Here is a 21,950-nt window from a genome sequence, read left to right on the forward strand (position 1 = left end):
GACAGCTTCCATGTCACTCTACTACGAAGCCGCGGCGCTCCTCGCAAACACAGAGAATACCGGTGGATCTCTGAAGTCGCGGATATACAACAAAAAAGACTTGAAGAGCACACCAGGCCAATTGTTTGCCCTCATTGCGGAAACGTCAAAATGGTCCATCGTGCTCAAAGATGTGATTGAAAAGACAAGATTGCTTGCAGAGGAGCGGAAGGTAGCTTATCGTCAAACATGTTGAATTGCGCTCATTCACTGACCATGTCTTGTACAGCTTACCCCAATACTTGCTCTTCTTCTTACACACGACCTGCTGCTTGCGAAGAACGGCGTTGCTGCAGCCACCAACCATGTCCTTAAACTCGCAATAACTCGACACAAAGCCCGCCTAAGCGCTGAACTCACCAAATCCCGCATACGATACGGATACGCGACTATAGAGGCTTTCAGAGAGGCTGTGAACGACGGCGAGCTTGACAAGGACGACAGCGATGCGCCCAAGAGTCGGCACCCACGGTGGGTACGCGTCAACACTGTAAAGACGACGTTACAGCAACAGCTTTCAACAACATTTGCCGGGTTTGTGAAGACGAACGATCTGAGCGAAGTGCTATCTGCGCCTAAGAAGTCGAAAATATACTACGAAGACCCGAACATACCAAACCTACTTGCCCTACCGTCCAAGATCGACCTGAGCAGGTCGATCGCGTATACCAAGGGTCAGATCATATTCCAGGATAAAGCTTCATGCTTTCCTGCCTATCTGTTAAATCCGCAGCCGGACGATGGCGATGTTATCGACGCGACAGCGGCACCAGGAAATAAGACAACGCACCTAGCGGCTATCGTATCTGACAGGAGACAACCCGGTAACGAACAAAAGGTCATAGCATTCGAACGCGACAAGGGCAGGTCTTTCACTTTGCAGAAGATGGTCAAGCTCGCGTCAGCGGACAGTATTGTTCAGGTCAAAGGCAGTAGTGATTTCATCGCTGCGAAGCCTGGGGCTGACGAGTACGCCAATGTGGGTGCTATATTACTCGATCCAAGCTGTTCTGGTACCGGTATAGTTGGGCGAGACGACGCTATCAAAATGCACCTACCAGAAGCGCCGAACAGCCGACCAGTGGCGCCAAAGCCCGAGAAGAAAGATAAGAAGCGAAAACGAGATGATGAAGCAAGCAAGGCTGAGGCTTCAGCAACCCTTGACTTGGACATGGATGACTCAACCCCTGAAGAGACAGACACATCAATGCAGGGCAAGCTCTCTGAGCGGCTGGCAGCTCTATCATCTTTCCAGCTCCACATCCTCACCCATGCTATGCGATTTGCGAGCGCACATAAAATCACCTACTCGACCTGTTCAATTCATTTCGAAGAAAACGAGGGCGTTGTCTTCCAGGCATTAGCATCTTCTATTGCAAAAGAACGGGGATGGTCAATTCTGAAGCGCGATGCTCAGGTCGAGGGAATGAAGAAGTGGCATAGACGAGGTGTTTGGGAGGACGAGAAGCTAGAAGTTGATGTAGATGAATCCTCGAAGAGTGATGTGCTAGAAGCTTGTATTCGATGCGACAAGGGCACGGAAGAAGGTACGATGGGTTTCTTCGTTGCTGCCTTTGTTCGAGATGGTAGCGAGGACCCGACACGAATTACTGATGCTGTGATTGCCGGAGATGAGGAATGGAATGGGTTTAGTGGTGATGAAAAGGTTGAAGAGAAAGTAGAGCCTGTAGAGACAGGGACAGTGCAAGGGTCGGAAAAGAGGAAGAAGAAGAAGCGCAAACACTGAGGAATGAAATCCGATAGCGTAGCCTACCCAGGCAGTCGTTAAAAACTCAGGGAAAGAGCAGCTTGTGTTGTGACTCTCAGATGAATAGTATACTAGGGCCTTGAACAATTACCCACAACTTCTTCTCATTGCGCTATTCAATAGAGCAGTCTTACCTATTTTTCCTTTTGCCAAACTCTCCACACGCAGTCGATGCAACACAATCCTGTACACTGATTTCGCTGATCCATCATGACGCAAACCGTCCGTGACAGCCTGTCCAGTCCGCGAACTGTGTCTACTGCTACCATCCCAATCACGCCTCCAGCGCAACCCGATCTCTCCCGTCCAAGATTGAAACACATAGCGAGATGGATCCGCGATGAGCTGGACTTGCGTGTCGCTCGGGATGGTCCCAACGTCCTTCATCCGGACGATGTGTTGACTCTCCACGAGACCCTTGTCGCTCTCCAACATGCACAAAACATGACGATTTCCGTCTTACGAGCGACCGGAATACACAAAGCTGTTCAAGACATTGCAGGCGTGGCGACGCGATGGCCCAGCAGATTATGCGACGACTGCGACAAGATAATCGACATATGGACCGCGAAATTTGGGCCGTTCAGTGAAATACATCCGTTTTTATACGGGAGAGGAGGACGCCTCGAAGGGGTTGCGAGTATACATGAGTACTCCCAGGAGGTATGCAATGGAGGCATACACCATCTTCGACACTGAACTGATGGTTGTCGGCTGTAGGCATTGCTCAAGCGGTGGGCTGAAACATGTCCTGAGAAGATTCATCCCAGGCGCTCACACAGGCTGGGTGACCTGGGTTTCGTAGCTGGCCAGTACATCTACTGACGCTCCGTTCCGATAGTTGTTTATGCTGATCGTCGTTGCAGATGGTGGATCAACCCATTGTTCGCGCACCATGCTGGCATCATCGGGCTCGAAGCTTGTAACGGTGGCACGACGTACGACAAGCACGGCGCCTATGCTCTACTACTCAAGGATACAGGTGAGATCGAAGCCGCATCTGAACAGCGCTTCACCTATCGCGTACCACAAACCGACAAAGGCAAATTTCGTCTGACCTCTGCCACTCCCAAAAGCCGTGATCCTGTAAGAGTACTTCGCAGCCACAGTATCAACAGCGTTTGGGGCCCGAAGGCCGGTGTAAGATATGAAGGCTTGTATAGCGTCAAAGGATGGTCCATAAAACAAGCAAAAAGTAGTGATCTCGCCGGCGAGCAATGGAAGGAAGGCGATATCCTATTCGACGTCAAATTCGAACGTACAGACTCCGTACCTATGGATGTAGTCACCAAACGACCTACCGCAACCGAAGTAGACGACTACGCCGAATACAAGCGACTTCGCAAGGTGAACCGAGACGGAAAGCGTAAGGAACCAAGCGTGGTACCTATTAAAGATGATTTCTCGATACCCCTCAAAACTGCTCCTCCAGTGCTCCCAGCGCCTCTCCCGGTCGTCGAGGATACCTCTTTGAACTCTCGCCGCAAGGCTGTCTTCAAACATCTCCACTTCGACGAAGAAGCCCACGTCCATATGCTCGAGAAAGAAGTCATACTCTCCCCCAAATCCATTCCAAAGACCGACCCTCTTACCCTCGCAGCCACAACAGCGGGTAAAAGCAACACCCTCGCCGTCCCCGCATCACTCATCCGCACAAACACTCATCATCATCAAGGACACAGAAAACCCGATAATCCACAGAGCGAACAGCGCGGAAAAGCTAGCCCAGTTGGCTCAAATGCCAGTAGTGCACACACATCCATCAGCACATTCCCTGGAATCAACATCCACGAAGTGGCACCCTGGATCAATTATGACGTTGGACTCACAGTTCCTTCGCCAACAGAAGATGAAACCGTTGTCCATCAACGACCAATCATCACGCAGTCTATTGCTACAGAATCGATCAAGACGATTGATACCAGATCGTCTGTCAAAATGGGTGGCACATCGCGCAGCAATTCTGGGACGGTGAGACATATGGGTTTGCCAAGCGCCTCTGTCAACGAGAGTGATCGTGATGATTACTATCATGGAAACAGAAAAGATGGAAGTTTCAAGGATGGCCTTAGTCCGCACAGTACTTTGAAGAAAGACGGAAACAAACGGAAAAGTATTTTGGTCAAAGGCAGACATTCTACGGCTAAACTTTTTGACGGGGTTGTCGATGTGAAGAGAAAGAAAAAGAGGCGTGATATTGAGTCGACAGGTCTAGATGGTGGTGGTGGCAGTGTGGTGTTTAGAGATCCTTTCGAAGAAGATCGTCTTAACAGGGATCCTTTCAAAGACTTCGACTTCAGTACATAGACACATGCAACAACGTCCTATACCTAACACAAATACCATTGTTGAAATTCTTCCAAACCCGTACGTCATAGCGGATCCAGCTATCGAGTTCGCTAAGCGATGCAACCAAAAAGGTTCCAGGTCAGCGGAATACCACTAGCACGAAAGTCGCAGTCACCAGTCCCATCCAGCTATGTTGCTGCGCATTATGTGCTGCATGGTTGTCTAGTGGATGGGGCTCGTGTTCACTAATCAATAGTCGTCCGTGTCCCGGTTTCTACCGAAAAGAGCCCGCACGTTGACCGGGCGCTTATACTTTGCGGGCTTTGTGGAGGCTGTGGAGGCTATGACATACCATGGCATGGATTGTGGAGAAATCAGCATGCCGTTTTTCCCGCATCGTGACATTTTACGTAGTTGTGCCTGGGCCAAGGATCGGGACGGCTGCGCCCGTGATCGGTATATGCAATATGCCGGAAAGAGCAACAGATTCACAAACAATGCATAGAGAGGTAACGTTGGCACAAAACTCTTTTGGAATGTTCAATGTACGGGGGTATCGAATTTGCTGATGCAGGAATGTAAAAACACAATGACTTTACCCACTTCATTCGCTGTAATCACCGAGTAGCGAAAAGAAGAGAGCGTGCTCATCCATCTCTTCCTCCTCTCATGTCATCTTTGGTTCAATATGACTTAACGAGACGCCATGCTGGCTCTTCTCGCCTCGAGAACCGCGTCCTCATGAGTGGGAGGACCCTCGTAGTTCTTCTTTCCCCAGACAAAGTACCAGATAGTTGAGACAACAACGACGGCGGCGAGAACGACAGAGGCGTAGTTCATCGATGCTGGTGTGACATCGCGGAAAGTAGGCATGCAGAAGAGAGGAGTGGCGAGAGCGGACCAGGCTGTTATGTTTGTTAGAAATTGGTTACCAAAAGAATCGGTCACAAAACTTACCAAGTGCAACAACGTTGCAGAAGGTACCGAGCATGCCAAGGTGGAACGCGCCGTCCTTGACTTGCTTACGACCAGTCATGAGCGAAACGAAGATGGGGGCAGCGTAACTCAGGGTCAGGCAAATGACACCGACACCGGAGAAAGCGTTGAAAGCAGCGGCAGCACCGAAGTAGATGAGACCGAGAGCGATTTGAACAACCATACTCAGCATCATGGCGTTGAGCGGAACATCGAGGTTCGTGTTGACAGTCCTCCACAGCTTGTAGCCGGGAATAGCACCGTCACGAGAGAAGGCCCAGGTAGCCCGGGAGGCAGCGGTGGTGCACCCGATACCACAGAGGAAACCGAGGACCAGCAGAGGAATGAGCAGACCAATGGCACCACCGGGGGAGCCTACAGCATCCCTGATGATAACAGGTGTCGGCTGGCCGGAAAGTAGTCCTGCAAGCATGGCTTGGTCGGGAAGTACGAAGACCAGAGGGATGAGGAAGACCAGGCCAGCAATGGTGTTCAAGGCGACGGTAGCGACCATGGCCTTGGGGACCTGGGTGGCAGGCTCACGAACCTCTTCGCACATACTGTACACTGTTAGCGTTTGGACAATCATCATTTGACATTACCGCATGTAGACACGTCAAATGTCGCGATAGAGTGTGTTGCTTGGGAGGGTCGCATAGGAAATGTCGCTTGGGAAGGTCGCTTGGGAAATTTGCATTGGGCAAAGAAAATCTGCTTCAAGTTGCTTGGGCAGAGTAGGGGAGGCTCACGAGATGATCATTCCAGTCGATGAAGTCGCGTAGGCTGCGTGTAATAGTCCGACCATGAAAGACCATCCTGGGACCCATCCGGAGTTGGAGGGATCGAATTCAGTGAAGACGTATTCGGCGCTGTGGCGTCCATTCTTCGCAATGGCAAGGATGCATACGATAATGGCAATCACACCAGCAAAGGTCCAGAAAATGGCAAAGGTCTAATCGTCTGTAAGTAACACATCCAGTAGTCGCTTGGGGGGTTTCTCACATCCAACCATGGTAGGTATTTGTTTCCAAAGGCAGACACAGCGTTGCAAATGAGTGTGATGCCAAGGAAGATGAGGAAGACCTGATAAGCTGATCCTTCCATGATACCAACACCAGGTTCGCTTTCGTAGACATTGACGCATGCCACAAGGAAGAGCGCGGTAGCAAAGTTGACTGAGAGAGTAATGGTAATGTTGCCAACTACGAAACACCAACCACAGATCCACGAGGCGATTTTCCGATAGGCGGGCGGCGTGATCATGAAGGTCTGGTAGTAGACACCACCAGAGGTCGGGTAGACACTGGTGATCTCACCGAGAGATGCAGCGACAGCGAGAATGATAAGAGATACGGCGAGCCATCCCCAGATGATGTTGGTGGGACCTCCACCGACTACTGGGTAGTAGAGGGTTGTTGCCAAACCATAGGGAACCGAGGCCAAGACAAAGGACATGAAGGCGACCTGGAGAGTAGATCGTGACCGAACCAACTCGGCCTTGTAGCCCATGGCAGCTAGGAGGTTGTCGGCATCGGCGGGAACGACATCGTCTCCAGATCCAGAGTAGGTGTTGCCCAACTTGGTCTCCTTGTCAGACGCGCCGTTGCGAAGGACAGAGTGGTCGTGCTCAGCGGCGTACGCATCTGACTGCGTGCCATACCTGTAGTCGGACATGAGGGGCGTGTCGCTATCGTCCGTGGTTTGGGGTCCGGGGAGAGAAAGTGACTGTGATAATTGTCGCAAAGCAAAACTCTGAGAGAGGTCACTACGGCGGATCAGCGCAGGCTTTGAAGGGCTGCAGAGGGACGTCAGTCGGCGCATGGTCCAGGCCCGCTAGCCACCTTGGAGGCAAGACGGCTCAGACTACCCACCCGAATTTCAGATGGCAACAGACGCCGAGCTTGGCGGGCCAATTGCTGATGCTAGGTGACCGGATAGGGCTGTTTTACAGCGCCGAGAAAATCACCGATCGGGTGGAAACTATGGTCTAATGCATCCGCGTTCCGTCGCTTAGGTGTTGAGGTTTTTTCCAGAAGTGGGCCAGAAGCTGAGCCGCTGTCTGCCGACGAAAACCCGGTGAGGGAAGGGCCCTGAGCTGGTCCCTGAAGCATGTCGCAAGACACTGAGCCTCACTCGGGTGCGCAAAGTTTGCAGGGCAATCGCTGGTGAACGCGTGGGGGGAGGGTGAGGTTGGGCGTGACTTTGACAATTGCAGATTTGCGCAGCCAATGGGAGTCGCCGAGGGCGTTTGGCGTGCGTCGCGGGCGTCCACCTCGGCTTAGGAGCCGTATTCGTGGATACGGTCCGGGGCAATGGTCGCGTGTGCATTAACGCGCTGGGCAGGTTTGCGGAGTGTATAGATAGGGGAGAGATGGAGACGGAGATATCAACATGGAAGGGTGGAGTCGTGTTTGCTGCTACCAAGAGCTGTTCCTTTGCTCCTTCCCTTTGTCTGTGCCTTCCTTCCGGTGGGAAAACGCGCCCTAGGATGTCGAATGCGGTAATAGTGGTGCCAGGCTTGTCGTCTAGAGGCGTCTTTTAGTGATATAAAATGGAAATGCGTCATGTTCGACAGCCTTGCATTGGAAGCTGTGTAACGTTGCCGCCATGCATCACGAGATTGTCGCTCTCGAGGAGCATCAGCAGCCTCTCCCACTTGACGGCTTCAACTTCCCCGCCACCATTACGCACAACCTGACAGCCTACGCGACGACGTCGACACGCGAAGAGCTCCACTCGCGCATCCGCAATGCCACGATAGTCATCACAACCACTATCAAGCTAGATGCCGAAACATTGCGCCCCAGTGTTACTCCAAACCTCCGCTACATTGCCATTTCTGCGACGGGAACAGACCCTGTGGACCTCGACGCCTGCCGGGCCCGCAATATTCGTGTTACAAACTGCCCTGGGGCCAATATCGACGCTGTTTCGGAACATGCCATAGGCCTGTACTTTGCCGCCAGACGACGAACCGTGTTCTTAGACCGCGTTACTCGTGCGCAGCCTAGCGAATGGAAGACCAAGGGTAGTGTCAATCAGCACATGCGCCTGCCGGATGGCATGCCTCCGATGACCTGCAAAGATGAGGTTATGGGTGTTATCGGCTATGGGGGCATAGGTAGGTCTCCATGCCCTAATTGGGATGCGAGATCCTGAGCTGACGACGAGGAACGATAGGGAAGCGAGTGGCTGCGCTCGGGCAAGCATTGGGCATGCGCGTGCTTATCGCCAGTCGCAAGACACCGGCGACGCCTCCCCTTGACGGCGGACTACCACTACCAGCCCCAGATGCTTCAGACGACCGCATACCTTTTGACGATGTGCTCCGTAACTCCACCGTCCTTGTCCTATCTCTGCCGCGAAACCCCGAGACGCTCAACCTCATCTCCACCGCAGAGCTCGAGAAGATGCATCCATACACCGTCTTGATCAATATCGCGAGAGGCGGCATAGTACACGAGGCAGCCGTCGTGCAAGCCTTGAAGGAACGGCGCATAGCGGGTTATGCTACTGACGTGTATCAGGTGGAACCTGTTGGTGGACCTGAGGATTCACCGCTGCTGGAGGAAGACATAAAAGATCTCAACATTACCTTGAGTCCTCACTTGGCGTGGTTCTCGACAAGGTCAATCAAGAACCTTGGTGAAATTCTGAAAGAGACCATCGAGGGATATGTGAGCGGCAACGACATCAACGTCATTCTCTGACAGCATGACCCATAACGTACACAGTAGAGGCGCCGACACTATACTTCTGTCGCTGACCTCGGAGCAATTCCAACACATAGATATCTTGCGGCACCGACAGCCACCGACGACTCTAGCAACTTTCTGCGTCACGCCACGGAATCGTGTTTGACTATGCTCCTGACGAAGCATGGACTTTATTAGAATTCAATCATTATGCTCTGTGGCCTCACTCTTGGATCACCCTACGAATACCACAAAAGTAATCTCTGATTCCGAGTCTATGTGTACTTTGGTATTCTTTGGTGACTTGAACACGACAAGATAGACGAAGGACACATGTGGCGTCGTGGTTATATGTTCTGAGCAGTCCCGAAATGTACAAAAGTGAACCGGATACAACGCGAAATCATCCGGTTTGGACTCTTCACTCTTCACTTTCATCTCACGACATGTATCTTCACGGCGCGTAGTTGTCTCAGGGTTCTTCCCCACGCGATCCATGGATGCCCGCTGTCGGACTTCGCTACCATTGATTGCACTGCGAAACGCCCATTCAGAGTATGCAGTCGTCTTCAGACCCTCAACAAAAAGACGTTCAGAGCCTGGTACTAGCTTCTGCCGTCACGTCCAGTTCGGCTGCAGGTGGATTTTGTCAGGCCTTGGCGCCGTAGCCGTGCCCTGCGTACGAGAACAGTCTACTTCACGCCTTTTCTTACCCTCTGCCGGGCTGCCACAAGTGTGATTGGTATCCTGGTATTTTAAACAATCTGCTCCATGCTAACGGCATGGTAGTTGATCGCGCAAAATGGCGTCGCCAGACGAACTTTCTCCTACCAAGCCCTCCGGTATTTTTTACACATGCCAGAACGACCTTCGGAGTTCACATTTCCTGTTTCCCAAGGTTGGTGAAGAAAGCGCCAAAGCTTTTCATCTATACCTTCAGAATTGGGGCATGAAGCTCCCTACCCTCCACGAAGGGTATGAACAACTACTTAACCTACAAGCGCTGTTCTGGCGGAAAGTTACCGGTATCGACGAGATGGTTTATCAATCCTCGGAGCCTCCAAATGCCAACCAGACATACCGCTGGACAGACGACCAGGATTTAGCTGAGCATAGGGAGTATGTTCTACATGCGCTCGAAGGTAGAGGCTCTGGCAAAGTATATCAAACCAAAGGCGATCTCGTCTTCATCGTTAGAGATGATTGTAAGAAAGGTTGCGACAATCTTTCCTGCCCAGAAGTAGGAGAAGACACACTTGAAAGAATCAAGAGGGGCCCTCTTTCCATCACACTTGAACCACTCCTTGATTGGGGAACCGTCACGCCGGCTTCTGACATGTGCGTGGCTTCTGGTAAAATCATCGCTTTTCGCCGTAATGGACCGAGAATAAATGATCCTTTGTGGACTCAACAGGTCAAAAAGTTGGTACCTAAGCAGACACGCACCTACTGTTTGGACTGCCTGGAAGAGCTTGTGAACCGACGGGCAGAGGCGCAGTCTACCACCAACCGGTCCGCGGGTCAGTCTCAACAAGGTAGATATCACCATGTTCCTACTCGACCTATCCAGCGTCCAACTTCTAGGAGCGAACTTTACGATATGAGGGAGGGCGGCGGGTCGGACGACGCTTCGAGCTGTGAAGGGCTGGTTCCCTCGACTGCTGGCTCGCTACAGCTCGATGGCGTGACTGAACAAGCTCCCTACACAGAGTCCCGTAACTATGCACCCGCCAAGATGAATGAGCGCGAGAGCTCTTGGGCGGTTGAGCACAAGACGGGCTTCGTTACGCATACAATGAGCGGCAAAGAACTATCTCATTCACAGCGCCTTCCAGGTCCCTACTCTCCACCAGTCGCTCATAGCAGAGTTGACAGCGTCCACTCCCATTCATCGACTGGCAGCTCTTCTTATTACCCTCTCCCTTCCCGCAACTTCCAACTGTTGACTTTGGGATCATCAGAAAACTCCGCTTTGGTTTACCGAGACCCTACATCAGTACAGCAAAACGAATACGAAAAACTGGGCAGCGCAATCCTCCTGGAGAACAGTGTACCTGATTTTGGGAGTGGTCATCGTGAATTTGGCCGTGACGTTGAAACCAACCTTGTCTGTCGTTTCTTCACGAACCACCGAATAAGACGCGAAAATATGACCAAACCCGAGGACACCAATATCTGCAACATCTTCACAGTAGTGAATCCACACGGTCCTCTAACACTCAAACGCTCGGTCAAGACCAACAACATAAATTACGGAGAGTTGAATCTGAGTGATGATGCGTCTGACGCTGTAAATGAAGACGCCGATCCAGACACACCGGATGGGGAATATACACCTATCAAGAACAAGGGAAAAGCTAGATCAAAGTTTGTATCGCCGAGTAAGAAGAGAAAAAGACCAAGCCCGCCGTCAAAGCCCACAGTGAAAGCACAACAATTCTACGCACCCGTCTACCGCAAGCACGACCCTACCACCGACGGCTCACCACCCTTTGGTGTCACTCAAGCAGCTTTCGAGACATACAACAAACACTTGCCCGTAAAGAGCGACCTAATCTGCTCCTGCCACAAGCCCGCGCGTACGAATGAGGTTCCAATCACGCAATGCGTGAACAAGGGTTGCAAAGTAGGCTGGTACCACAAAGATTGCCTAAGCACGCGTGGCAAATTACAAGCTAGACATGGAACCTACCTCTGTGAGCAGTGCCAGAATGAAAACTACTATGCGGAACTATCTCGAACCAATGGGTGGTCTGGAAAAGGATTGGTGCAAAATGAGGTTGCGATGCCTTTTACTGGGCACGAGATGGCGGGAATACTTGGTAACACGGGTAACTTCCAGGCTGTTGCGAATCCGTATGGTCTTGCAATGTCAGCTACAAGTAACGCGCTCTCCCCCTTTGCTCAACCGTTCATTCCGGGCATTACGGCTGCAACAGATGCTGCGGTTTCGAGTCGTCTGGCGGTGGGCTCTGAGCCTTCTCTTGGTTTGGAGACGTCGCGCCCCTACTTTGTTACGGAGGCTTATACTAGGGCGGACGAGTACCAGCATGTTGCCGATGAAGCGTGGGAGAATGCGCAGATGTGTGGGCGCTACTCTGATGAGTGAGATGAGGAGATGCCTGAGGGCAATGAGGAAGACGAGAATGCCACTGAGTTGTGATAAGACCCTGCATGACCTTCATGGTATAACGCGGAACGAACGATTTGGAACTAGGTTATTCCAAGACGAATGCGTATTGCTTCATAAGTGCTTCGTACAAGTCAAATAGAGAAACCAATAGACTGTTCTGTTCTGTATTTTTGACATTTATCTCGGCATAGGAAGGGTTTAGTCCACCCTTCCGATCATCGATAGCAGTACCGCGATGAGTAAAGACTGTATAATAGCTGAGAAACGCCGTCAGAATCACATTCGGAAAATGAGAATTCGAAGCTGCCCAGGGCCGCAAGCTCACAGAGAACATATATTCTGCCTGGCGAAGTGAAGAAGCTTGGTGCGCGCGCACGAAAAACGGGCGAACTATTCAGTTACGTCATCCGTACTGCAACAACCACCCATGCCATACCTCGGGCTGCAATCGGCTGTACCCGCTTTAGCTGCAGGGTCTCGGGGTATGCGGAGTGACATGTATATCCGTAGTTAGACGTATAGATTGAGCTAATGTCCTCTGTTCAACTTGATCCATCTTTGTCGGGGATCTAATCATCCAATTATTGCAATCCAAACTCAAGAAAAGTAATACGATTCGCTTGCTCAACTGAGAATTATGACTAGCTCACAGAAACGAGTTGGACTCATCGGTCTCTCGGCCAAAGGGTAAGTATGTATTTGGAACTGTATCATACGATAGCTCAATTGACGTCAACGTTCAGATCATGGGCGTCCAGCTCTCATCTTCCCCACCTCCAGCGCACCCCTCACTATACTATTACTGCTCTCCAAAATAGCTCTCTTGACTCAGCCAAAGCATCAGCCAAACAGTACTCTCTAGACTCGGTTTCCACCCACGACTCCCCCAATTCTATTGCTCAGGATCCCAATGTAGACATCGTAGCCGTCAGCGTCAATGTACCCCTACACTACGCGCTCATCCGTCCCGCTCTCGAGGCAGGGAAAGACGTATTCTCCGAATGGCCCTTAGCGCGGAATTTGAAAGAAGCAGAGGAATTGACTGCTTTGGCTCAGGCAAAGGGCGTGAGAACGATGGTGGGCTTGCAAGCCCGTCAAAACCCTTCGATTCTCAAAACAAAGGAAATCGTTGAGTCAGGAAAACTAGGGAAAATCTTGGGGACGACGATGTTCGGTCATGTAAGAATATCGTCAATCACATCCTTCAGATTTGAATGACAGAAGAGGGATGCATTGGCATGAATAAACTTGCTGACGAACAACAGGGCATGATATTCGGCGGCACAATTTTTCCCTCCCATCTATACATGCTCCCAGTCGAAGCAGGCGCAAATGTCCTCACCATTCCCTTTGGTCACGCTGTCGACGCGCTCTGCTACGTATTTTCTAGCGAACTCCGCTCAATCTCCGCCGTGCTATCGAACCGCTACCCAGAACTTGAGTTGATCGATGAGAAGACCTACCAGCCCAAGGGTGAAAAGAAAAGTAAAACTTCCCACGACTTTATTTCCATGACTGCAGAACTTGTCAACGGAGGCGGCAACGTAGATGTCAATTACGCTCCGGGTTTGTCGCGCAGTGGACGAGATTTCTACTGGGAGATTATCGGATCCGAGGGTACACTTGTCTTAGAAGGACCGAAGATGGGTGGACATGTGCAGATGTTCCAGCCTACTGTCAAGATCGCACTGGGTCAGGAAGAACTCAGAGAAGTTGAAGTGGAGAAGGCTGAGGATACGTCGTTTAATGTGGGGAGGGCCTGGGATGCGTGGGCTGGGGAAGGTGTAGGCAGTGTTACGACCTGGGAGGATGCTGTTATTAGGCATAAGATGATTGAGGCGATCTACAGAAGTGCGGAAAAGGGTACCAAGGAGGATTATGTGTAGGCTATCATAAGTCGCTCTGGTTCAGAGGGTATAAGGCGGTTCAGAAACGTTGGTAGCTCTCGGGAGACAGGACAAATGGATAAAGTTTAGCGTGGAAATCTTCGGCTGTGGCGTCTCATGGCAAAACATCTACATCATACCTTCCCGTCCATCACAAATCTGACTGTTACAACCCATCACAATTGTAAGAACAGCCTCGAATATACATCGGTCTTGTTCTCCAGCATCACGCACCCAATTATAGAATCTCCCGCTCTGACAAGAAGATCATAATGCCCGCCAAGCCGACGCTAACTCGCATCCGCTTTTTCTTACGTTATAGTTAGCAACGCCGCCTAGCAACCTCGAGCTGTTAGTCAAGTCCCTTATGAACCGTGATGTCAGAGGTTCAGGTTTTGTTTGCACCTCATGGTGACCGCCGAGCGAAGATGGGGCGAGCTTCTGTCGGCTCCATCTCCACTCGACCACCCTAGCTACTACCTGCGACGAACTTTAGGCTTGGTGCTTGTCAGAAGCTTGTCTCCCAAGAAGCCTTGCACTTAGAGGTTATTGTTCCCTGGTGTACTGTGACAGCAAGGTCGGTTTCACCGTATTCGACGTGTACCCTGCGAATAGCTGCGTTGTCCCGTCTTCTGGCCATACGACTCGCACTCAAACTACGACAGAGAAAAGTTGCAACCAGAGCGAAGAGTGTGAAGGCGTGTGTAAGCAACTGGGTGACTGATGCTTAGTCGCCATCTTTACATCCGTCGATACAGCTTATAAGCCAGACCGGCAACGCTAGCTCCGTCTTCGCCTTGGCTTATCGTCCGTGGCCATGGCTTCCCCAACATCAACTTCGAGGTCTTCGACAAGTCTGAGCTCGCAAGCTGTCGACGAGAAGCGCGATCGACCATTGAGTCCAGATATCTCAGGAACACATCCTTCACAGCCAGATTCGAAGTCTAGTCCTACGTTCATATCTTGGGCCTCATCGACCGACTCTTCGAATCCTTTCAACTTCTCTTCCTCGAAAAAATGGCGCACGACGCTTCTAGCCTGTACCATGACATTCGTCGTACAAGTCTCAGGAACAATGCTCACATCCGCCGCCGAGCAAATCAACACCAGCTTCAATATCAGCGACGAGGCATTCCCACACTCCTACTGGCCAGTGTTGAGTTGGAACCTGGGAGGCGCCGCAGCACCGTAAGTATCTCTGTGCGAACTGCATGTGAGACACATACTAACTTTGTACGCTTACATTTAGACTCTTGGGACTGCCTTTGATGGAGAACTTTGGGGTACGGTGGAGTTATCTGGTCATCTACGCAGTTCTGATCATCTTCATCATTCCACAAGCGTTAGCCAAAAACTTCGCGACAATCATTGTAACGAGGATCATTACAGGTTCTTGCTCGGGTGTGCTTGCCAATATAACGTCGGGCATTGTGAGTGATATATGGAAAGACGGAAGAGCGAAGAGTTTCGGTACCTCACTTTATATTTTCGCCCTGCTTGCGGGTCTTAACATGGGGCCTGTTTTCGGGAGTTTGGTAGTGCAGTATACGACCTGGCGATGGTGAGTCATGCTCTGGCTACTGCCTTCTCTACTTTAACTAACCTAAATGTAGGGTCTTCCTAAGCCAGATCATCTTCTATAGCGCCCTTATACCGGTGCTGTTCTTCCTCCTCCCCGAGGTTCGACCCGATGTCATCCTCACTCAGCGTGCACGTCGTATTCGCGCAGAGACTGGAAAAGAGGTGTATGCACAGGCGGAGAAAGAGCATACAAATTTTGGTGAGATCCTTAGGGAGACGCTTGTCAGACCCACACGCATGCTCTGTACCGAAGGCGTAGTTCTGTCTTTTGGAATGTGGAGCGCTTTCTGCATCGGCACAGCGTTCATGTTCACACAGTCCATCGTGCAAGTCTTCTCGGAGTTGTACGGCTGGTCTTTCTTCGGCACGGGTCTTGTGCAGTCCGCAGTCGTGATTGGGGAGCTTATCGGCCTTGTCGCATCCCTAGTTCAAGATCGAATCTACTTCGCATCCGCGAAACGCAACACGGATACACCAGGAAAACCGATTCCTGAAGCACGACTCTATCTCAGTATTCCAGCTTCGTTTATTGGTCTAAGCGGCGGACTGTTCTACTTCGCGTGGACGTCCTACGCTTCTATATCATGGATTGTACCTAGTATATCGCTCGCCTTTATTGGTTTTGGTATGTTCTGCAGCACGGCTGGAGTGACGACGTATGTGGTTGATGCGTACGCAAAATACGCTGCTAGTGCCATTGCAGGCATTGCATTCCTTGAGAACTTCATGGCAGCGTTCTTACCGCTTGCAACCCAGAGTATGTACCGTACGTTGGGCTTCCAATGGGCGAGTAGTTTGTTGGGCTTCATTGCATTAGCACTGAGTTTCATTCCTTTGATATTGTTGAGATTTGGGAAAAGCATACGTGGAAAGAGCCCATTCATGAGTGAAGCGGGGTACGAAGATTGAGTGTTAAGATCGTTTGATGATTGTTAAATATCAAGACAAAGAAGAGAAGACGTATCTTGCTTGTGGACAGCCCTGGCGTGTTGCGAACAAGAACCCATGTGTAACGCATCATTCGGGCGTCGGCAGGTGTGCCACTCTTCATTTCATCGCCGGAGCCAGCGCGATTGCAGAGAACCTCAGGTCGCCACCTTTCTCAGACTCGATCCTCATCAGACGTCCAATGCCCTTCTCCAGCGCCGCAGGACTAAGCACATCCTCATCCTCGTTGAGCACACCTCGGTCGAGTGGACCCATACGACCACCTTCGAGTTCCCACAAGTGGCCATCTTTTGCTTTGACGAACGCCACGAAATGCTGACCGAGATGATACTCCTCTATTGCTACAGGTGCTTCTGTGTCTCCAAGTTTTGCTGCGTCTGCGTGAGCCTTCTCAAATGCGTCAGAGTCTTCGAGCACTTTCGCCCGCTCCCAGATGGGTTTTGGTAGCGCATCATCGCGGATCTTAGCGAGGGTCGAGGATGGCTGGATGTGCTGTGCAGCTTCGCTGTTGAGGAGACAGTGCACCAAGCCTATGCTTCCGCAAGCGTTGCCTATAGTTTGCTTGAACCATATGACGGGTTCTGTGTCGCCCTTGCCCTCATACTCAGATTTGTCTCTGTCTTCTACCGTTCGCGCCTCATCCCATGTAGGCGTCAGAGGTATGATAACGAGTAGTGCTATGGCTGGTCGCGGGATGAAAGCCAGCATGTCCGGATCAGTAAGTGAGTAGACATCGTAGAAAGAGAGCGCATTCGTGTCCAGACCGAGGTTTTGAGCCAAGGAGTTCATGACTTCTGGGTTGTTCTCAAGAACAGTAAACATCTTTTTTGGCGTCATGTTGGTGGTAGTTGCGACAACTGTAAATCACAGATGATCGAGACGAGCTGGCTTGTGTTTGATGGCAGGTCTGAGATTATCAATCTTAATGAACACGCTGGATACCAGGCAGCGATGAGACGCGTAACAACTAGCCTCGTTGTTCATTGGTGTAGGCAGCCACTGCAGGTACGCTGCAGGTAAGTCAAAGGGCGCGCAGGACAGACCTTTGCCGAAAGTGGAGAAGGCTCAGGCCCGCTCAGAGGGGAGGGGAATGAGACCCTGCGCTAACCCTGAGCTAAGTGCGGGGCATTCACTCCCGGCAGCAGCAGCATTCCATCAAGCTCCAGATGATACAACATCGTCTCGTATGCTGATGTATTGAGACCCATCTTATGCATGTATGCCATCTTGTTCTAGTCGAAGGGTGCTTCCCCGCACGCATCTAACGTCGCGGACCTCCGAGCAATCTGAAAGCTTTGGTGGCTTCCGCCGGCTCTCCGCAGTAGTAAAGTCCAGCGCTTATACTTACGCCTTTTTACCCACCACACGTATCTATATAGCTGCAGTAGAGTCTCCAATATCAGACACTTGAATCCAAACTTTCCAAGTAAACAAGTAAAGAGGACAGCCAACCCCGAGCCTACCATTTCACGCTACCGAACTGCCCAGCCCATCATGGACGACGAAGCCCGTCAAGCAATGGCAAGCATGAAGATGCCGCGCCGTCCTATAAACTTCGTTTCTGCGAAGTCGGGGGAGATACTCAAACTAGGACATATCACTTGCAGAATCATGGAAGACGGATCACGAACAGACAACCGCATAGGCTCAGCAGAGTTCACGCTACCTCCGAACACGGCTGGCCCACCAGCACACTGGCACGAGATGCACGACGAGACATTCCTCGTCACACAGGGAATGGTGCGGGTACGTCTTGACCTACCCTTCCTGTCTTTTTTTCTTTAGATCAAAAGACTAACACTTGAGATAGTTCCACGCCCCCGACGGCGCCCAACACGATGCCCACGTCGGAGATTATGTTACCGTACCTATCCGCGCACCTCATACTTTCTCAAATCCTACAAACGAAGAAGCCAAGTTCTTCAACACGTTCACGCCGGCGTTCTACATCGATTACTTCAAAATCCTGGCTGAGATAAGTAAGACAGATGACAAGATGAGCAAGGAGAAGAACATGGAGGTCATGAGCCGGTTTGCGACAATACCTGCGAAGGAAATGCTGGAGGAAAAGAAATAAGAAAGGGAGGGTCTCTCACTAGATCGACAAGAAGATGATATTAGGAATGGAATCGAGCGCATCTCATACGCAAAAAAGGCTGCCACAAACAAAAGATAGAAATAATAGTACAAGAGACAAGCCTGCTTTCCCACCAGACTTCTCGAGGACCGGCTCCGCGATATGTTTCAACCCCAAGATCGGCTTGTCGATAAGCCGTCTTCAAATCACAGTTCCATCCTCCTCGTCATCTACTCTACAGATACTGCACTCTTGATATAACTTTCCGCAAAACTCTCTAACAGTCATCTCGGCTCCCACGTCAGCACCCACAAGATGATCCTTCGCACAATACCACATCCATTGTCCCCCATAATTCTCATTCCTCTTCAGGTAGTTCTCTCCAGGACTCCAAGTGTCTAAACTAAACGTAATCTGCGTGAGCTGCGGGCCTCGTGGTACCGTGTCCGAGAAATCCGTGCCCAGTAGCTTGAGGGACTGTGAAGCGTGGTACCAGATCCAGAGTGGGTTCCAGAGGGGATCACCGAGGGCCTTGGCGTCGAGAGTGAAGGTTTGGACAGAGGACATGTGTTTGAGTTGTTCGCGCATGCGGCGGCCGAGGGTCCAGGATGAGGAAGTCATGGAGCGGGGGTCAGTGACGCCGAGCATGGAAGATGTGGTGACGAGTTTGAGAGAGCAGTTCTGAACTTTGGACAGTGTAGTGGGCGAAATCTCCCATACTGGGGTGTAGTTTGTCGGGGAAAATGGAGATGATGATGGAGAGGCGGTAGCTGGCCTGTACGTCTGTAGGGTGACGCTGAGGTGGAAGGTCTTGCGCTTGCAGATCATGTCCATGTATTCTCCGTAGACTTGCTTGTTTGCTAGAAAGATGGTTTTACTCTCTTGTCGCGTTCCTGGAGACGTGGATGCAGATGACCAGCGTGCCGGTCTCATCCAATCCAATGTTGAGCGCTGGAGTTCGTTGTGCGCTGGTGGCGGGTATGCAGGATCATCGAGAAAGTGCTCATACACCATATCTCTAAGTTCTTGTGGTAACTCAAGGAATGGGAACGGCTTCTTGCTTTGGTATTGCATCTTATGGTACTTGCTAAGAGCGACAAGGGACAGTAGGGGGAGTAAAAGTGCTAGTAGGGTCACCCAGCCTTTGAGTTCCAAGCCAGCAAGAGCATATTCCGAGAGGCCTGCCTGCCATCGCGACAATGCGCTCGCCTTTGTCAACGTGGACGCCATGACGACGCTTGTAGTAACGTGTGGGGTACCGTTTGATCGGGTGTGCAATACGCGCTAACGGAAACTGTCCAGGGAGAACAGCAGGCCAAGGGCGCTGTCCAACTTCCCTTGCACAACGAAAACACGTCGGCTTACGGGCACTGCGCGATACTGAAACAGTGGCCCTTCCTTCGCATACGAGGATGGCTAATTGCGGGGTGTGTCGATCGGTCAGACGAAGAGTCCGAAGGGTACCGCGTTGTTCGCTCGTTCGTACAGTGGGATCGTGCGCGAATGCGTAATGCAAGGTCGCGCGATGAATCAATATGAGCCGATGTGTGTTGGTGCAAGTGGAAGGTGATGGAGGAATGCGCGAGTGAGGAATATGTAGTTGAGGGTAAGGTAACCAATATTGATGCCTTGCGAATACGACTTGAGGAGGCAACCTGAAACGGATCGCCTTACGCCGCAGCTGCTAACAACCTCTCAACACAGCCACATCGACATCCTCATCTATGGGTGCCACATCATCAGACATTTACCATGTCCGCACGCACGATGCATGTCCGTCTCAAATTATGAATTGCTGGTAGGGGTGAAGATCACATACATGTCAGCACACCCCAGGCCGAGCTCTTGTATGAATGAGCTAATTCTCTTAGATTCGTCTGATGCTTAGTAAGATGCACTCCAAAGGCACATCATATTCGACATGATGAAACGCTGCAGTTCGGAGTCCCAGTGACTAGCTCTAGATTGCCTTCCAATATTCATCTCGACCATGACCATATCCAGCGCAGGGCCGTGTTTTGGTTCTATCTACCCCAGGCGAATTACAACTTCCGCGTTCTAGCCAATAACCATAGGAGAAAACACAGCTGATGCAGATCGTTGGGACGGAATGAGATGAAGAGATAGTCGAGTTGATTGGAGAATGGAACTATGGCCAAAACGCGTCTACATGCAGGATGAGGTGGCTAGCACCAGTACCAAGCACAAAATCTTAGCCACACCAGTGAATCCTGAACAAAGTATATACGCGCATCCCAGAAATATCAATCGGTCTAATTTGGGCTTTGATATTTCGGAGTTTCGGGTCGCCCTCTTCCATGTTCAGTCTTTGCAGCCTATCCTTTTGGTTTTGTGACGTCTTTTCAAGACCAACAAATCGCTCTGGATACGCTGCTGACTACATATCGTGTTAACGAATGTGACTTGTTGACCATCGTATACTGTTGCGGCCACCACGAATCGAGATCATTTCATTACATCAGTCCCAGTAACCACTATCAAGAGAGCCACGTTGTGCTAGATCTACGAAGTAATATGTTCATTTCTTAGACATTACACACTATCGACGTACTAGGCATACCCCTGATTACCATTCGTCTTCGCTGCCACGGCATCATAACAAGCACTAGTATCCAAGCTGACCCCTAACTGCACCAGACGAGAACTGTGCAGTGTGTGAATCAGTGAAGAAACCCTTGGGGTTCGCTACGATCTGCTTCACGTGAAAGCCGTCGGCCTGATCCTTTCCAGTTGCCATGTTAATAACGCCAACTTTGAAGGGTCCCTTCAAGCAGCCAACGGAGGTGCGGCGCTCATCTGGACCGGAGGGGTTCGGGAAGGCCTGCGTGATCGTATATTAGTAGTTGTCTCAATCATTGTGGTGCATGCTGGGGAGTCGAAGATAAGGGACACAAAGGAAGTAGACTTACGAGTCTTGGTGGGCCAGCTTTGCCCTTGGCAGCCTCATGAATGTGCGTCGCGGTAAGCGCAGGCGACGCATACTCTCCGGTCACACCGCTCAGAGTGATGTTGTAGCAGATGGTGTTCTCAGCGATGTTGATGCCGTATTTGAAAAGACCCTTGGCACCGGGCTGACCGGGAGCAGGGGCGCCAGTGGTCGCGATGACCTGGTCCGGAGTCGCCTTAACGACATACTCTGCGTCGAAGTAGAAGAGCTTCTCGTTCTTCTTCCAGCTGTTGTCGTGTGAGTTCCATTTCGCGTCCCAATCTTTCTTGCAGTCGCTCTTGTAGTCGCTCTTGCTGCCTGAGGGAGCGGCAAAAGCAAGGGGGGTCGAGATGAGAGCGAGAAGGGCGGGAGTGGTGAAATGCATCGTGGGTGGTGTTTGAGTTTGAAGGGTTGTATGGTAGCTTTGCAGGTTTTGGATGGAGTGGAAGAGATGTGAGTTGCTGATGGAGAACACTTGAGGCCATTTCGTGCTGTGCTTTATACGTTTGCGGCTCTCCACTTCTCACTCAAAGCACAGCTTCATTTCCCCTTTGACATGGTCCGATGACATCGGTGGACGGCACAAAGTGCCCCTCACTCGGTGGTAAACTC

General features: G+C 51.1%; 13 protein-coding genes across 13 annotated transcripts; 7 read left to right on the plus strand and 6 right to left on the minus strand.

The window, feature by feature from the left end:
• The first annotated feature begins 2 nt into the window (after positions 1-2).
• Positions 3-1,933, plus strand: CC77DRAFT_1096428 (S-adenosyl-L-methionine-dependent methyltransferase). The gene is made up of 2 exons (XM_018529844.1): positions 3-211; positions 269-1,933. The coding sequence occupies exons 1-2, from the start codon at positions 11-13 to the stop codon at positions 1,784-1,786; spliced, it is 1,719 nt and encodes a 572-aa protein (XP_018383906.1). The 5' UTR covers positions 3-10; the 3' UTR covers positions 1,787-1,933.
• An 84-nt stretch (positions 1,934-2,017) lies between these two features.
• On the plus strand, positions 2,018-4,366 carry CC77DRAFT_992808 (hypothetical protein; the record flags this gene model as incomplete). The annotated part of the gene is made up of 3 exons (XM_018536392.1): positions 2,018-2,470; positions 2,528-2,619; positions 2,674-4,366. The coding sequence occupies 3 exons, from the start codon at positions 2,018-2,020 to the stop codon at positions 4,112-4,114; spliced, it is 1,986 nt and encodes a 661-aa protein (XP_018383907.1). The 3' UTR covers positions 4,115-4,366.
• An 85-nt stretch (positions 4,367-4,451) lies between these two features.
• On the minus strand, positions 4,452-7,225 carry CC77DRAFT_1022054 (amino acid transporter). Its single transcript, XM_018525383.1, has 5 exons — positions 6,943-7,225; positions 6,074-6,866; positions 5,821-6,023; positions 5,054-5,631; positions 4,452-5,001 (listed from the first exon to the last, which is right to left on the minus strand). The coding sequence occupies exons 2-5, from the start codon at positions 6,743-6,745 to the stop codon at positions 4,790-4,792; spliced, it is 1,665 nt and encodes a 554-aa protein (XP_018383908.1). The 5' UTR covers positions 6,746-6,866; positions 6,943-7,225; the 3' UTR covers positions 4,452-4,789.
• On the minus strand, positions 6,834-7,538 carry CC77DRAFT_194247 (hypothetical protein). Its single transcript, XM_018530568.1, has 2 exons — positions 6,943-7,538; positions 6,834-6,866 (listed from the first exon to the last, which is right to left on the minus strand). The coding sequence occupies exon 1, from the start codon at positions 7,397-7,399 to the stop codon at positions 7,082-7,084; it is 318 nt and encodes a 105-aa protein (XP_018383909.1). The 5' UTR covers positions 7,400-7,538; the 3' UTR covers positions 6,834-6,866; positions 6,943-7,081.
• A 1-nt stretch (position 7,539) lies between these two features.
• CC77DRAFT_197009 (glycerate dehydrogenase) lies at positions 7,540-9,175 on the plus strand. Its single transcript, XM_018530570.1, has 2 exons — positions 7,540-8,192; positions 8,252-9,175. Exons 1-2 carry the CDS (start codon positions 7,679-7,681, stop codon positions 8,779-8,781), a joined length of 1,044 nt encoding a protein of 347 aa, XP_018383910.1. The 5' UTR covers positions 7,540-7,678; the 3' UTR covers positions 8,782-9,175.
• Positions 9,176-9,568: 393 nt separating this feature from the next.
• On the plus strand, positions 9,569-11,875 carry CC77DRAFT_1063150 (hypothetical protein; the record flags this gene model as incomplete). The annotated part of the gene is made up of 1 exon (XM_018528603.1): positions 9,569-11,875. One exon carries the CDS (start codon positions 9,569-9,571, stop codon positions 11,873-11,875), a length of 2,307 nt encoding a protein of 768 aa, XP_018383911.1.
• A 55-nt stretch (positions 11,876-11,930) lies between these two features.
• Positions 11,931-12,413, minus strand: CC77DRAFT_193163 (hypothetical protein). Its single transcript, XM_018530567.1, has one exon. It carries the CDS (start codon positions 12,231-12,233, stop codon positions 11,985-11,987), a length of 249 nt encoding a protein of 82 aa, XP_018383912.1. The 5' UTR covers positions 12,234-12,413; the 3' UTR covers positions 11,931-11,984.
• Positions 12,414-12,536: 123 nt separating this feature from the next.
• Positions 12,537-13,785, plus strand: CC77DRAFT_1032598 (NAD-binding Rossmann fold oxidoreductase family protein; the record flags this gene model as incomplete). Its single annotated transcript, XM_018526751.1, has 3 exons — positions 12,537-12,586; positions 12,643-13,078; positions 13,165-13,785. The coding sequence occupies 3 exons, from the start codon at positions 12,537-12,539 to the stop codon at positions 13,783-13,785; spliced, it is 1,107 nt and encodes a 368-aa protein (XP_018383913.1).
• A 409-nt stretch (positions 13,786-14,194) lies between these two features.
• Positions 14,195-16,344, plus strand: CC77DRAFT_197012 (MFS general substrate transporter). Its single transcript, XM_018530571.1, has 3 exons — positions 14,195-14,960; positions 15,016-15,346; positions 15,399-16,344. The coding sequence occupies exons 1-3, from the start codon at positions 14,603-14,605 to the stop codon at positions 16,273-16,275; spliced, it is 1,566 nt and encodes a 521-aa protein (XP_018383914.1). The 5' UTR covers positions 14,195-14,602; the 3' UTR covers positions 16,276-16,344.
• Positions 16,332-17,479, minus strand: CC77DRAFT_195973 (cysteine proteinase). Its single transcript, XM_018530569.1, has one exon. The coding sequence runs from the start codon at positions 17,149-17,151 to the stop codon at positions 16,414-16,416; it is 738 nt and encodes a 245-aa protein (XP_018383915.1). The 5' UTR covers positions 17,152-17,479; the 3' UTR covers positions 16,332-16,413.
• A 362-nt stretch (positions 17,480-17,841) lies between these two features.
• CC77DRAFT_1032601 (RmlC-like cupin) lies at positions 17,842-18,391 on the plus strand (the record flags this gene model as incomplete). Its single annotated transcript, XM_018526752.1, has 2 exons — positions 17,842-18,060; positions 18,125-18,391. The coding sequence occupies 2 exons, from the start codon at positions 17,842-17,844 to the stop codon at positions 18,389-18,391; spliced, it is 486 nt and encodes a 161-aa protein (XP_018383916.1).
• On the minus strand, positions 18,280-20,861 carry CC77DRAFT_1041882 (hypothetical protein; the record flags this gene model as incomplete). The annotated part of the gene is made up of 2 exons (XM_018527249.1): positions 18,280-19,572; positions 20,834-20,861. The coding sequence occupies 2 exons, from the start codon at positions 20,859-20,861 to the stop codon at positions 18,593-18,595; spliced, it is 1,008 nt and encodes a 335-aa protein (XP_018383917.1). The 3' UTR covers positions 18,280-18,592.
• Positions 20,862-21,017: 156 nt separating this feature from the next.
• Positions 21,018-21,723, minus strand: CC77DRAFT_1010444 (hypothetical protein; the record flags this gene model as incomplete). The annotated part of the gene is made up of 2 exons (XM_018523650.1): positions 21,018-21,233; positions 21,322-21,723. The coding sequence occupies 2 exons, from the start codon at positions 21,721-21,723 to the stop codon at positions 21,018-21,020; spliced, it is 618 nt and encodes a 205-aa protein (XP_018383918.1).
• Between the last annotated feature and the right edge of the window lie 227 nt (positions 21,724-21,950).

This window comes from Alternaria alternata (assembly GCF_001642055.1).
Source record: "Alternaria alternata strain SRC1lrK2f unplaced genomic scaffold CC77scaffold_15, whole genome shotgun sequence".
Lineage (NCBI taxonomy): Eukaryota > Fungi > Ascomycota > Dothideomycetes > Pleosporales > Pleosporaceae > Alternaria > Alternaria alternata.